The following is a 15,369-nucleotide window of genomic DNA, read 5'->3' as shown; positions in this document are numbered from 1 at the left end:
CATCAATTTAAAATAAGAAAAACATTCATACTACACAAAACAGCAATTTATTTGGAATTGTGTGTTAAAAATAACAGCTTTTATGCAGAGAGAATACAAAATCTGAGTTAAGAGAGTTAAGAGTTCTTAAACAGCTTGTGTAACGTGAAACAGAGACTAATTGATGCAACAAGGAGGCTGAATGCCATCGCTTTGCCCAGCCATATATGTCAATAGAAATTCAAAAACTTTGGGAAAATTCTGGGGGATTTTATTCATCTTGACTCTAAGTTATAATAATTTTGGCATGGTCCTTCACATTTGTTTTAAATACATCCATTTTAGCATGCTTAAAAATGCATATACAAATGCCTAGCGTCATGAACAAACTCCCCCCACCTGGCCAAGTCCTTAATTTAATCTTTGTTAATCAAATATCCATAGTATTTAAAGCTATGATGTTTAAATTGCCTGGGCGTACCCATACGACAAGTCACTCACCTCCTTTTAAAATCCTGAACCTTTGCAGCAAGGGTAATTAACTTGTGCAGTTGGCAGAGATGCTCCATTCACTTGATTCAAATCTAGTTCCCCACCACCCTGTCCAGTCTATCGCCCTTTCTACTGACTTATGATTTAAAAAGAGACAATCCAACTACTAAATGGTTTCAAAGCAGGTTACATGTTAATTACATTGGAAGAAGAAAAACAGAAGAAGCTCATACTAGGATGAAAGACCCTTGAAAGTATCATATCATGCAAAAAATACTGGATACTGGACACTTTGCCATGTAGCAAGCTGGGCTAATCTGTTTGCTGCAGATTACACAATTTTTACAGGTCTTCATCTCAGCTAAAGGAGTACTGATGCCCTCTCACACCACTAGGGGCATGTCCTCCAGGTTTTCAGGGACCTCCAAACAAGAATCCCTAGAGCTGGAGCTCTGCATCTGCATAGCCGTTTCCCCATGTCCAGAATCCACATTTTTTATCTTAGTGGCTGGGCTTGCCTCTTCCTCATCCTCTTTATTTTTTCTCTCGTTGTTTTCTTCCTCCATTGTCTTTCTGTCTTCTTTCACCTCCTGCAACATGACGCTGGTGTCGCAGGGCCCCACTACCCCCCCCTCCTCTTCGAAATCCCTTCCCCAGTAGCCCTCACCGCTCACCAGTTCAGCATTGCTGCTTGACGGCCGCGGAGCTTGCACTCGTCTCTGCAGACGGCACACTTGGCAGGCTAGCACCAGAGTAGAGACCAGCAAGCAGAGGATCAGACCTCCATTGGAGGCCACAGCAATCACAGCAATATGGGGTTCGATCAAGCAGCCTGGGCCGGTGACATCAGTGGGGGTGTCAGTTGATGGCAGGGTTTCGTACTGGGCTGATGTAGAAGTAAAACTTTCTGGTACTTCCGTTTTGTTCATTGGTGTGGTAACTGTTGGCGTGGCTGACAAGTGGGCTCTGCGGAAGCCTAGTACCAAAAGGAAGACGTAGAGAGCTAATTTGGAACCTTCCATGGTACCTGAAGGATCAGGAAAGAATATAAGCACACAAATAAAAGTTAGATTTTGTTCAATTGTGAGGAATGTCAATGATCAAATGCTTATATACGTCTGTGGATGATCTTAAGTCTGTTCATCTCTCTTTGTCTCAAAGGGGAGTTGAATTGAAACTGTGTGCTTTTCAAATTTACATGTTAATTAGCCCAGATACATCTTCTAAGGTAAATTGAAATTACATCTAATTAGCAAGTTTCAAAAGGTTGGTTGTAAAATTTAAATTCCCTCTCCTCAAACTTGATCTAATTTTTTTGTACCTAGCCCATATCCGAGGGTACTTTACCTACAACCTTTTTGCCAATCCAATCCAAGTGGTATATGTAAAGAATGTTGTGTACATCAAGGACAAACACGTTCATTATGAATGTCTAAAGTAGTAAGGTGGCGCAGCCCAATTTACACTATCTCAAATTGTTAGTTCTTGAGTCGTGAATCGAATCTAACTAGATGTGTCGTCCACATCCAGTAAAAGGAGACATTGCATTTTAAAATTGATTACATCTATGTCGTTGTGGGTTTAATTGAGCATTACTTACCTTTTATATGAAGTGGTGGATTGCTGGGTGTGAGTGAAGGATAGAAGTTTGAAGTCTTAATCGAACCTGTTTAATTCGAGGATCAGTGAGTGACACTTCTGACTGAAGTCACTCTTGATCTGCTTGGCAGACACACACTTCCTGTGCTGTCCTCCTGGTCTCTTGAGTCAGGTTATTTTGGGGGCTACTTGAACCTTATTTGCTTATTTGTAGCACAGGTGTTTGTCAAATACTAAAAGAAAGAAAGAAAAGAAAGAAGTGTGAGTTTGAATTGTTATAGTAATTTAATCTTGGTTTAAGTCCTATCTAATGTCCGCCTACCCCTGACCTCCCTTAGGTTCAAGACCGGACAAATCAATGGTGACCTGCTGATCTATCATGTCCTCCTGACCCTCAAGCCCTACTATGCCAAGCCCTATGAAATTGTGGTGGATCTCACGCACGTAGGTCCCAGCAACCGCTTTAAGACGGACTTCCTCTCCAATTGGTTTGTGGTCTTCCCCGGCTTCGCCTATGAGAATGTGGCAGCTGTCTACGTCTATAACTGCAACACCTGGGTGCGGGAGTACACCAAGTATCACGAGAGGCTGCTGACCAACGTGAAGGGCAGCAAGCGGCTGCAGTTCGTCGACTCACCGGCGAGGCTGGCAGAACACGTAGAGTCCGATCAGCAGAAACTGCCCGCAGCTACTCTAGCCTTGGAAGAAGACCTAAAAGTCTTCCACAATGCTCTCAAGTTGGCCCACAAGGACACCAAGGTCTCCATAAAGGTCAGTGTGTTCGTGTGGGCTCTGGGGTAGGGGGTGGGAGGCAAGAAAATGGGAGCCAGACACATGTCCTTAATCACTTTCTCCTACCTAACCGAGAGACTAATTCAGTCTCAGGGGTGGAGTCAATGTCATTGCACCTATTAAGGCCTGGATTAGATTTAACTGAATAAAATGAGGATAAATGTATTATAACCAAAGATATGGAGTTCATTACCAGGCAACTTTGTGGGATTATTGGCCAGACTTTTCTTATGGCCTTGTCGTTCAGTCAACCAAAAGAAAGTCAACTTCCTCCTTATTTCACCCTTCTCAGGTGGGATCCACTGCTGTCCAGGTGACCTCGGCTGAGCGGACACGTGTCCTCGGCCAACCTGTCTTCCTCAACGACGTCTACTACGCCTCTGAGATTGAGGAGATCTGCCTGGTGGATGAGAGCCAGTTCACCCTCACCATGGCCAATCAGGGCACGCCACTCACCTTCATGCACCAGGAGTGTGACGCCATCGTTCAGTCCATCATCCACATCCGAACCCGCTGGGAGCTCTCCCAGCCTGACTCCATTCCTCAGCACACCAAAATAAGGCCCAAAGATGTGCCGGGCACACTGCTCAACATTGCCCTGCTCAACCTGGGTAGTTCCGACCCCAGTCTCAGGTCAGTCAGCCACATGGTATTAGTCTGGGGGAAGGGGAGGCTGGGCCTCAGACTGGCAAAAGATTAATTGTGACCATTTCCATTAGTCTCCCAAAGTTCCATTTTCTAGAGCGCTACACTGTAAAATACACTCTTAATCTAACTCTCCCCTCTGTGTCAGGCTAATATGGTTTTGTTTGAACTGGATGATCCATGTAGGTCTGCTGCGTACAACCTCCTCTGTGCCTTAACCTGCACCTTCAACCTGAAGATTGAGGGCCAACTGCTGGAGACTTCAGGCCTGTGTATCCCAGCCAACAACACACTGTTCATAGTCTCTATCAGCAAGACTCTAGCTGCCAACGAGCCACATCTCACTCTTGAGTTCCTGGAAGAGTGCATCTCTGGTTTCAGCAAATCCAGTGTGTACACGCCCTGTGAAATTGTCATGTGTTCAATTGCTCACTAACTTGCTCTTTTCATCTCCCACTCAAACACACCAGACACAGTGTTTCCCACAGATTAGAAATACATTTGTGGTGGGGGGGGGTCACCCCGTGTCTGCCCCGGGGGGGGGGGGAGGGGTGGTTCAAAATAATTCCTTTGTTAATAATAAGTTACACCGAACTTTATTATATTAAATAATATTAATCAAAAATGAATCCCATGCCCAACCCAAAATACACACATTTAATACCCAATACAAAATGTACACCCCATTCAAGTCTTATCTGCCTGAAACGGAAGAATAGAAATTAGTTCGCTTATCCTGAGACCTGCTTTCTTACCTTCCTGTTTCTACCTCTGTTTGTCCACCTCACCTGTTGCTTCAGCTGGCTCTCTCATAGCAGCATGTTGGATGCTGTCCTCCTCTCCTACTCTTTCTTCAATGCCTAACAAATCTGTCTCTTTCTCTCTACCTGACCCTGTCTGGTTGAAGCCTGAAAATATCTCTAGAGAAATTGTGGGGTGTAGTAGTTACTGCACTACTACAGAAGTGTAGTAGTTAGCTAGCTCTACAATTTACCTGGGCTAGGTCTGAATCTAGTAGAAAAACGGAGGTGCCAGCTGTAGGTATATGCAGGTAGCAACGCTAGTGCTAAATCATTATTTAGCTGGTCGGCTCCATGACGCCGGTAAGTAGGGCACGTGAGATTGCTCACCAAAAAAACCGAAGAGGAAGCCACTTGTCTAGCAAATTAAGACATGTTCATAGGTAGAGCTACCTAGCAAAAAGTAACCTCAACGTTCCTCGACTTTTAGCTATGGTACTAATAATTACATTTACATTTAGTAATTTAGCAGACGCTCTTATCCAGAGTGACTTACAGTAAGTACATGGACATTCCCCCGAAGCAAGTAGGGTGAAGTGCGTTGCCCAAGGACACAACGTCATTTGATGCGGTCGGGAATTGAACCGGCGACCTTTAGATTACTGGCCCGATTCCCTAACCGCTCAGCCACCTGACTATCATAATGCTATAATAATGCTGAGAGCTTGTTGATATCGCTGACTGTCGTTGCTAACGTGTGCTGACTTTGTGACTGTGTATGTGAGACTCGTGAGTGACCGAGAGACTGGGGGAGAGCAGGGAAATTAAATGCAGCTGAAAGGATAACCTGTGTGTTTTAAGTAGCGGAAACAAAATGTTAAAAATAATAACGAAACGCAATATGTGATGCACAGCCACAAATTAGTCTATGTGTGGGAAACACTGACACACTTCCTGTGTTTTGTAGCCTTTGCATTACATAGCCATAAATGTCAACACTCACATTGACTCACACACACATCTCCCATTTTGGAGAATCTTAGGCCACTGTTTGATTGTCTTGTCCATCAGTGTGTAAGGAGCTATGTCTCAGTCATAAGGCTAGGTAGACAGTTAATGAAATAAATTCAATTACATTTCATTAATTTCAGTTAATGAAATAAGGACTCAATACATTGCATTTGTATCTGTTGTATTCCGTCATTTGGCGTAAACGTGATATGCCACATCAAAGGAATCCTATTAACTTTCCACCTTCTGACCCTGTTCAGTAAATTGAGCTTGTGTTTGTGCGCAGGTATCGAATTGAAACACCTGTGTCTGGAGTACATGACTCCCTGGCTGCTCAACCTGGTGCGCTTCTGCAAGCACAATGATGACGCCAAGCGCCAGCGCGTCACCGCCATCTTGGACAAGCTGATCACCATGACCATCAATGAGAAGCAGATGTACCCTTCTATCCAGGCTAAGATCTGGGGGAGCCTAGGCCAGGTCAGGCTTCCTCTACCTCGCACACATCATAGAGGGAAGTTGTCCTAAGGCACATATTTAAGAGCAGCTAAATTCCCTGCCTGTTGGCCATGCTCTACTATTAGTTTAGGAAAGTTAATAACCCTGGATATGAGAGTTCCATCGATGTCCTCATCCGGAAACTTTGTTTCGCATCCCCAAGTTGTATATCTTTCGGCTAACAGAATTTACTCAATGCACTATAGAAGCTTTGGAGCCCAGTGAAAAGAAAGGCAATCATGGTGAAGCAAGATACTGTGAACGGTTAGATATGGTCATTGTGTTGGCACAGTATGGAAAAGAAAACGAATGGATTGAAAGGCACAAAGTGGGTTCTTTACCAGTTGGAGCATTCATTTGCTGGTATTCACCAGCCTCCATTAAGGTTTTAGTTAAGGTATTGTAAAAATGGGATGTTCTCTTGACAGTTTTCCCCTAAATTAATGTGTTGTGTTGTTGATGACTACAGTGCAAGATATCCAGGTAATAACCCAATGGAGAATAATTCCACATTATTGACTCAGCTGAATAAAGCACAATTACGTTTTTGGCAGAAGGAAGGTTGAATGCTTGAATATTTACCTAAGCAGACTACTCACTTGAACAACTTTGTAGAATCAAGTGGGTGTGAGATGTTGACTTCTAGCCACTGTGCCCTCAGATTACAGACCTGTTGGATGTGGTGTTGGACAGCTTCATCAAGACCAGTGCTACGGGCGGCCTGGGCTCCATCAAAGCTGAGGTCATGGCGGACACAGCTGTAGCTCTAGCCTCTGGGAATGTCAAGCTGGTATCCAGCAAGGTGAGATCTCTATCATCTCAGTCAGGACATCCTAGGACTTTGTCAGCTTCTGAAGGCCACTCACACATGTTTTGTATAGATTGATGCAGAGTAAGGCAACATGATACTTACTACAGGTGTTATTTATTCGTTTCCCATACCTGTCTTTTCGTGAAACACAGATTATCTTTTATAGGTCAGTGTCTCGCGCTAATTCACCTACTGTCCCTGTCAGTCTGTGCTGCTATTATTGCTTTGTGTTCAACCTATGACTGACATATCATTTACATTTAGCAGAGGCTCTTATCCAGAGCGACTTACAGTGAGTACAGGGACATTCCCCCTGGGGCAAGTAGGGTGAAGTGCCTTGCCCAAGGACACAATGTCTTTGGGCACGGCCAGGAATGAAACCAGCAACCTTCTGATTACTAGCCCGATTCCCTAACAGCTCAGCCACCTGACTCCCCCGTCAGTCCTTGTTCTCAATGAACTCTGGATCGTCACTGCCTTTCTCTCCAAAAACTCAGTACTCCTCTTATACAGAGAACATTGCCGTTAACATGTCAAACACATCAGTCTCTTAGATTTAAGTTTCGTAAAATCCTGGTGTTTAAATGACAGAAAGTGAGTGATCAGTCCAATTAGTTTCTAACAACCCCTGAGCTGATTGAAACACTAACACAAATATTCATATCAAATTGAATGTAACTTTTCTTACCAATTTCAGCTTCAGAATCCTGTCTCTTTCCTTATAGTATCCCAACTGAAAGTCATCCACTCAATGCCCGTCATCTGTCCGGGTGTGCACTCTCCAATTCGCCCTCCTACTGAAATAAACAAACACAGCACACAGAGACCAGACACACAATAGTAAGCCAGGCCCTTGCTCCTATTAAGGGATACACTGTAAGGCATGGCAGTGAATGGTAGTCATTGTGAAGATGTTTTGCTGATGAGCAAGGAACAAAATCGGCAAGCATCCCAACTGCAAATCTTTTTTTAAGGGCCAATAGTCCCATTTCAGATTAGACTCATTGTTGTGAGCATTTACCCTAATCTTATTCCTTGTTGATGGTGTACACTTCAATCAATAGGGTGGGCATTGTGTGGATGGCATGAGCCAGCCACTACTGATGTCATGACAGGCCAGCCTTTTGAGAACAATGTAGGAATTGTATTTTCATGTTGGCCTCTGTCACCCAAGGTTTGAGCCAATGGCCTCCTTTTGACTTAAGATAATCAGTTTCCCTTCTTAGCCTGCTATTAGGTCAACATACATCCTTACTGTACACGAAAAGCAGTATTCTAGACTTATATTTATCCAAACTGGTCTTAAATACGAGACATGGTGTGATGTGAGGGGTTTTAAACTGCAGATTTTCATTGGTCTTGTCTGTGCTCTTGGGCTAGGTGATTGGTCGAATGTGCAAGATCATTGACAAGACGTGCCTGTCACCCACCCCAACCCTGGAGCAGCACCTTATGTGGGATGACATCGCTATCTTGGCACGCTACATGCTGATGCTGTCCTTCAACAACTCCCTGGACGTAGCGGCGCACTTGCCCTATCTCTTTCACGTGGTGACGCTGCTGGTGGCCACGGGCCCCCTGTCCCTCCGAGCTTCCACGCATGGCCTGGTCATCAACATCATTCACTCACTTTGCACCTGCTCCCAGCTTAACTTCAGCGGTGAGGCCCCATTGCTTGGCTAACAAACTACCCCCACCTGGGATAGCATTAGCTTTAGGCTATGCACATCACATCAAGGGAGCTTTAATACGAACATTTGTATTGCTTCTTTTCTAGCTTTAAAGTTTACCATCTTGGCTAGCTATCAAATAATTTTTTTTGTTCGATGGTAAAAATGTTAATCCTAGTTATTTGAGGATATATGTATGGGCAAATAGCATTTTCCAGAGCAATGTCTCCTGGTGCTGCACCCATGCTTTATTGAATAGAAAATGTATAATAAAATTCAACACAATTTGGGAAGGTTGTTCCAGCAGTAAACTAAGAAATGGTTTTACGAGGGGGCTTTATGATTTCGTTTAAGCGTCATTCATTCTTCTTTGTGCAGCGTTCCGTTGTCTGACGGAGGCTTTTTCCATCTGTCCTTTCCAGAGGAAACCAAACAGGTGCTCCGGCTGAGCCTGACAGAGTTCTCCTTGCCCAAGTTCTACCTGCTGTTTGGCATCAGCAAGGTCAAGTCCGCCGCCGTCATCGCCTTCCGTTCCAGCTACCGCGACCGCTCCTTCTCCCCGGGCTCCTACGAGAGAGAGACCTTTGTCCTGTCCTCGTTGGAGACGGTCACCGAGGCCCTTCTGGAGATCATGGAGGTGGAAACAGTCCAACAGACAGATGCATCGACACAGACTGAGACATACACAGAACACACGCTATGCTTGATCAGTCTAACTCAAAGTCTAACTCTATGTTTTCTTGTCTAGGCGTGCATGAGGGACATTCCAGGTTGCAAGTGGCTGGACCAGTGGACTGAGCTGGCTCAGAGGTATGTGCACTTGGAACCTTACCCGCTCAAGCTGATGATGCCCTATCCAAATGCAATGTACCACTAAAATTCATGCTGTGTGTCTTTGTCGCCGTGTGTGCGTGTCACCTTTTGTTTGCGTGCTTGCCTCCCACACCAGGTTTGCATTCCAGTACAACCCCTCTCTGCAGCCCCGGGCGCTAGTTGTGTTTGGCTGCATCAGTAAGAGGGTGACCCACAGTCAGATCAAACAGATCATCCGTATCCTCAGCAAGGCCAGTCCCCTCCTCAGCATAGACCGGGTATGTTTCTGAAGTCCACTGATGGATGGCAGCATGCACACACTAGCACTTAATCATCCTGGCTTAAAACGTACCTAATCTGATACACCATGTGTTTTGCTAGGTGTGTATCTGATGGTCCCGTTCAGCAGAGAATAATCTGACACCCTCATGAGTGCGCTTCTGTTTCTGCAGTTATCATTGTATTATTGGAGTTGTCCTTCCTTTTCTTCATGCACCGCAAATTCCTCTGTCTCCTGTCATCCTTTACAGGGTCTAGAGAGCTGCTTAAAGGGACCTGATAATTACAACAGCCAGGTTTTAATCGAAGCTACTGTCATCTCTCTGACTAAGCTGCAGCCTCTTCTGAGCAAGGTACAGTACTCTAATGGCAAACGGTTCTATGCAGGTTCCTTACTGGATATGATTACAGTTCACACAACAGTGAACAAAACTGTATTGCTCTTTTCTGAAGTCAAATATTAAAGTCATAACACCATGCTTGGATGTGGTCGAGTCCCACCAATCTGGACCTCTGTCCCTGAATAAGCTGTGTGTGTGTGTGTGTTTGGGATTACCTGGATGTTGGTTTGTGTGTGCACGCGCTTGTGTGTATTGGTGCAGAGGTGGTGACTTGATCATGTCCTTCCAGGAGTCTCCCATGCACAAGGCTCTGTTCTGGGTAGCAGTTGCCGTGCTCCAGCTAGATGAGGTCAACCTGTACTCAGCTGGGACGGCCCTGCTAGAGCAAAACCTCCACACACTGGACAGCTCGCGTGCCTTCAATGATAAGGTAAAACAGACACACACTCAATTTAGAGAGAGAATCTGGTGTTTACACGCACTAACTAGGCCACTTGAGGATTTTGTCTATCCTCTATACTTAATAACACACTAAAACACACATGTAGCCTGTGGGTAGGATGATGTAATACGTGAATGAAACTCGCCCTATTGGTTCGCCCTTTCTGTTCAGTCGGACAATTTCAACACAATACAGACATGATTTAGGGGATGTAACAACAGGTTACCAGACTTTATTTTACGCACAGTGTTGGAAGAACCTGCTTGCTCACATTTTCCTGTTTCCTGTCCCTCTTTTGTTCTGCCTCAACCCCCTTGACTGCTTTCCATTGGCCTGTCCATCCCTTCCTCTGTCTGGTCAGAGTCCTGAAGAGGTGTTCATGGAGATCAGGCGCCCCTTGGAATGGCACTGCAAGCAGATGGACCACTTTGTGGGTCTCAACTTCAGCTCCAACTTCAATTTTGCCCTGGTGGGGCACCTTCTTAAGGGTATGTTGGCAGCACACTCAATTTTCCACAGAAGCTGTACATGAAGGACTGGCATAGGGCCTTTTTGTAACTGATTATCCATGCTTTATCCATTCATGAGGATGTGTCAGTGAATAATATGTCAATATAAGTAATTCATTAAGGAATGTGTATTTTAAGGGTGCTAAATCCAGTTATTTATCAAATGTAATGATATCAGAGGTTTAAAAAAGCATTGAAAACCTGGTGCCTACCAAGATTTCTCCCCTCACAATCTTACATGGATCTTACCTATTGTAAGCAATGTCTTATTAGAAAATAAATGGTCTGCCAGACTTGTACAGTCGAGAAAGGCTGCCTTTTCTGTGTCTCAAATCAGTCACGGCCCCAAACAGGGTCTATTGACAATGTGTCCTTGTGCGCCAGTTACACCGATCTTGGCAGCTCGGTTCTGTTCTTGTTGGATATTTCTGCTATTCAAGACTTGTGTCTCTATCACTTTACTCTGCCACAAGCTCACTTAACAAGGGGGACTTGGTTAAAGATATAGTCCATAGTTAAAGATCCACGGATAACACATTGAAATAGCCTAACTGTAGGTTTACATACTGTCATCCAATCAATGGCAAATGAGTGCATCCGAATGGGATTTTAGAATGGGTGGCCCCAGTAGATATCCATCCAGACATCCAAGCAGTGGAATTGGCATGCTACAGACTCTGAAATATAGCTGCTAATACAGTGTTTCCCAAAGATTAGAAAGCAATCTGTGGGGGTCGCTGTTGTCGCTGTCTGTCTTACAAGAACTCTACATCGTTGCTAACGTGTGCTGACGTTGTTACTGTGTGTGTCAAGCCCGTAGCCATAGAGTCAACGTTGGGGGGGACAAATTAAAATGTTTATTATAATTTCGGACAGCTTGCATGGTTGCCTGTCGTAGCGTAGCACATTTATTTATTCATTTTAGCTGAACAAATGTGCTGCGTGTTTTAAATAGCATTAAATATATATATATATATGTGGAGGCCGGTGTTGATTCTGTGGCGCACCGCCACAAAATAGTGTATGTGTGGGAAACACTGTAATATAATAATTACAGGGCTGTGTTGTCTCTCTTTGTAGTCTTGAGTGGTATATATATTTGCGCAGTAGGGTCCAAAAGTATTTTTTGCATTGATTTAGAACATAATACAAATGTTGGCATTACCGTAAATTTCGGACTATAAGCCGCGCCTTTTGTCCCATTTTTCGACCCTGCGGCTTAACGCTGCAGCTAATTTATGGATTTTTACAGCTAATGGTTAATAAATGGGAGCTTCCTCAAGCAGCCATCTCTTTCCCGACAATCCCCTCTGTGCACAAACCCTTACATATGGTAATTAAACATTAAAACACCTGCGGCTTATAGTCCAGTGCGGCTTATATATGTACACATCATTCAGTGTAGCTGCTGCGGCTTACATAACGGTGAGCCTTATAGTTAGAAAATTACTATATATGATGTCAGCTTAACATGATTGTGTGTGTGTGGGGGTGTTCTCCCACAGGTTACAGGCACCCATCCCCCACCACAGTGGCACGAACCGTGCGTATCCTTCACACATTGTTGGCTCTGGTGGGGAAGCACCTCAACTGTGACAAGTTTGAGGTCAACACCCAGAGTGTGGCCTACCTGGCAGGTGAGCCACAGAGATGCCAGTGCCTCTTCTTGGTTGTGTCAACACTTCCATGTTGTGCCTATCAAAAGCTGTGAATGTGTCAATGAGTGCTTTTTGGCATTTTGTCACTTAGGATTAGTTTATGTGATCGTTGCTATGTCATTAAGATGTTTGCTATATCTTTGAACCGACTGCACTCCTGCCTAAAAGACTGCACGAGGGTCATCTGGGCGCCAGTGTTATGGGTTATAACATAGCAATCTCCCTTTGTCTTAGTCAGCAATGTGCTCTGACAACAATTTTCACTCCTGGTCTTTAGCCTTGCTTACCGTGTCAGAGGAAGTTCGCAGTCGCTGCAACCTGAAACACAGGAAGTCCTTCCTGCTGTCTGACATTGCCATTGAAAATGTGACCATGGATACCTATTCTCTCTACCACAGTGACCCGAGCTGCAGGTAAAATGAAAAAGATAAATTCAGATGATATATATATATATTTTTTGTATTCATGAATGTCATCTTGAGTTGGAGCACGTTTATCATAATCTTTCCCTGGTCAGGGGAAAGTGAACTTGTATGATTTGATAAAAGGTTTTGTCCAACCACCACACTGCAGGACGCTACGAGAGAACCAGCCGTGGTCACCCAAAGTGTCTGAGCGCTACCTAACCCCGCACCACTACCCCACGGTGGGCCAGGTCAGCCCCCGCACCCGCAAGTCCATGAGCCTAGACATGGGTCAGCCCTCCCACGCCAACACCAAGAAACTGCTGGGTATGGCCCCTTAACTGGACACTGTGTCCTCAGAATTCACTGAAGTTTTTCTTTTTTTTTTTCTGAGCTGTATGTTGTTCCGTGTGTTCTTAGGCACCAGGAACAGCTTCGACCACCTCATCTCGGACTCCAAAGCACCAAAGAGACAAGAGACAGAGTCCGGCATGACCACCCCTCTCAAGATCAGGCGTGTTGGAGAGAACAATTATGAGATCGGTGTGTTCTTCCAGGCTTGAGCCTCGTGTTAGTGGTTAAGCGATTTATAGAGCTCTGATGATATAGATTTTGGTTAGGTTAACTTCGACTGGATTAAATTAGGAAATTGAAGTATGAAAGGAAGCGGATGTTGCTTTTAGTGTAGGAACTTGGGAGGCAGTACCTATGCAGTTACATTTTATATTCATGAGTAAATTGACAGTTGAATATCCCTGCTTTGTCATTCTACTGTCCCATTCAGAGAGCCAAAGAATAGGCAACTCCCATGTCCGTGTGGTGTCCGTATCAGAGTCCAACGTTCTCCTGGACGAGGAGGTGCTGACTGATCCTAAAGTACAGGCTCTCCTGCTTACTGTGCTGGTGAGTGGACCTCCTCTAATGACACACACAGCTACACACATTAGGTGTATGTACACAAGCACGCATATACTGCCATACTGTATGTATACAATTGGACACATGCAACGTCAGAGCTTAAGAGCTTGCACGAACACGTACCATTTCTGTTGATATTTGCCCCAAACCCTAGTCTTCAGGCTAGACTATTTCACCGCCGTGCTGTAGTTAGATTTTCTAATGAATGTTAAATCAGATAACGCTGTTTTACTTGAACCATTTATTTTGTTGTTTATCTTAGGCCACCCAGGTCAAATATTCAACGGATGACTTTGACCAGAGAATCTTGTATGAGTATTTGGCTGAAGCAAGTGTTGTCTTCCCTAAAGTCTTTCCTGTTGTGTAAGTAAACCATGCAAGTAACTTTCCTAAGGCAAGACTGAACTTCACCTTGCTTTCTACATTATTTTTCTTTCATATGCATGGGGATTTAATGACTTTGTGGGCTAATGTTGGCAGTATTTGAGAGATTGAAGATGTGTGCAGTGGCTGTTTTACAACAGATAAAAAATAAAAATAAAAAAAAAATATATATATGCGCGCTATAAATGTATGCATGCCTGTGTATTTGTGCAAGAATGTGAACGCATACATATTTGCCTGTGCTTTACTTGCCAGTTATGAATTCAGAATGAATGCCCTCTTTCTCCAGCCACAATCTGCTGGACTCCAAGATCAATACACTCCTGTCAATGTGCCAGGATGCCAACCTGCTGAACCCCATCCATGGCATCATCCAGAGCGTTGTCTACCATGAAGAGTCACCCCCACAGTACCAGCCCTCCTACTTACAAAGTACAATCTCTTTTTCTTTCTTTTCCTCTATCTTACATTATTTTGCTTTCTGTCACAGTCTGTCTCTTGCGCTATTTAGTCTTTTCCTCAACCCCCCTCACCCCCCTTCTTTTCTTTCTCCCTCTCTCTCTCCCTCTCTCTCTCTCTCTCTCTCTCTCTATCGGAGATTTATGTTCATATTGAACCTAAATATTTCCGTTAACCTTTTTAGTTTAACATTGTTTTAATATGTTAAATTTCCTTAACAGTTCTACCTAGTTAGATGTGTGTGAAATCATTCACAAATAATTATAACTCTTCCTCTCCTTTCCTCTCTGTACCTCTCTTTCTCCCTCCCTATTTCCTTTGTACCTCTGCCCCCCCCCCTCTCCATCTACAGGCTTTGGCTTCAACGGACTTTGGAGGTTTGCCGGGCCCTTCTCAAAGGTATGATTCATAGCTCCCCTCATATGTCCCTTTCATTTTCCCAAGGTAGCCAGGAACCGACAGCAGCCCGTAGAGAAATTCTGCCCGCTAAGCAATTACAGCCCCCTCCGGCACCAGGAGGCCTGCCGATTGCCTGGAGATTTATTGAGCCTTTTCACCGTCCTCGCCTCTCTCCCTTCTTCCTAACCTCCCTCTGGCCAGCTCAGTTTGTCTTTATGACTGTTGTGTTGCGCCTTGAGCAGTAGGGAGAAAAGCGTTGCGTGAGGTAGGAAATGGACAATCTAGGATAGTTCTACTTTTACCTAAGTCTGGGCCTAGCCTGGATCTGTTATAATCCTTCCTGTTAACTGTTAACCCAGTGAACCATCACAGTACTGACTAAGTGTCAGTACTCATGGCTTGGTTACTTGACTGCATTTTGTGGCCCTCATGGTAGTCAAAGTGAGCTCTAATTGGGTACTTAGGAGTCCTGTACTTCTTCTAGGTTGTCATTCTGTATAGTGCTGACACCCTATTGTCTTAAAGG

At 44.4% G+C, this 15,369-nt stretch overlaps 2 protein-coding genes across 6 annotated transcripts in view; one reads left to right on the top strand and one right to left on the bottom strand.

Moving 5' to 3' along the window:
- nf1a (neurofibromin 1a) overlaps positions 1-15,369 on the top strand; it is a 50,023-nt gene that overhangs the window by 29,838 nt on the left and 4,816 nt on the right. For all 4 annotated transcript variants that reach the window (XM_084674010.1, XM_084674008.1, XM_084674009.1 and 1 more), the window contains 20 exons: positions 2,409-2,841; positions 3,155-3,495; positions 3,694-3,896; positions 5,545-5,738; positions 6,418-6,558; positions 7,948-8,227; positions 8,660-8,874; positions 8,986-9,047; positions 9,187-9,328; positions 9,581-9,682; positions 9,960-10,100; positions 10,474-10,600; positions 12,127-12,258; positions 12,557-12,692; positions 12,853-13,010; positions 13,104-13,226; positions 13,468-13,586; positions 13,864-13,964; positions 14,275-14,417; positions 14,797-14,843. In XM_084674010.1, the coding sequence (XP_084530136.1) occupies positions 2,409-2,841; positions 3,155-3,495; positions 3,694-3,896; positions 5,545-5,738; positions 6,418-6,558; positions 7,948-8,227; positions 8,660-8,874; positions 8,986-9,047; positions 9,187-9,328; positions 9,581-9,682; positions 9,960-10,100; positions 10,474-10,600; positions 12,127-12,258; positions 12,557-12,692; positions 12,853-13,010; positions 13,104-13,226; positions 13,468-13,586; positions 13,864-13,964; positions 14,275-14,417; positions 14,797-14,843 (3,340 nt within the window). The remainder of the gene's footprint in view (positions 1-2,408; positions 2,842-3,154; positions 3,496-3,693; positions 3,897-5,544; positions 5,739-6,417; positions 6,559-7,947; positions 8,228-8,659; positions 8,875-8,985; positions 9,048-9,186; positions 9,329-9,580; positions 9,683-9,959; positions 10,101-10,473; positions 10,601-12,126; positions 12,259-12,556; positions 12,693-12,852; positions 13,011-13,103; positions 13,227-13,467; positions 13,587-13,863; positions 13,965-14,274; positions 14,418-14,796; positions 14,844-15,369) is intronic.
- Positions 80-7,363, bottom strand: LOC146257460 (uncharacterized). 2 transcript variants are annotated; one of them, XM_084674011.1, is made up of 3 exons: positions 7,256-7,363; positions 2,072-2,303; positions 80-1,498 (listed from the first exon to the last, which is right to left on the bottom strand). In XM_084674011.1, the coding sequence occupies exon 3, from the start codon at positions 1,491-1,493 to the stop codon at positions 855-857; it is 639 nt and encodes a 212-aa protein (XP_084530137.1). In that variant the 5' UTR covers positions 1,494-1,498; positions 2,072-2,303; positions 7,256-7,363; the 3' UTR covers positions 80-854. The 2 variants fall into 2 exon arrangements, with proteins under 2 accessions (XP_084530137.1, XP_084530138.1); XM_084674012.1 differs by lacking the exon at positions 7,256-7,363 and having other exon boundaries at positions 2,072-2,407.

Source organism: Hypomesus nipponensis, chromosome 15 (assembly GCF_054491055.1).
Source record: "Hypomesus nipponensis isolate SF chromosome 15, ASM5449105v1, whole genome shotgun sequence".
Classification (NCBI taxonomy): Eukaryota; Metazoa; Chordata; class Actinopteri; order Osmeriformes; family Osmeridae; genus Hypomesus; species Hypomesus nipponensis.
Note: the sequence above shows the minus strand (reverse complement) of the source record. Positions and strands in the feature narration are given on the sequence as shown.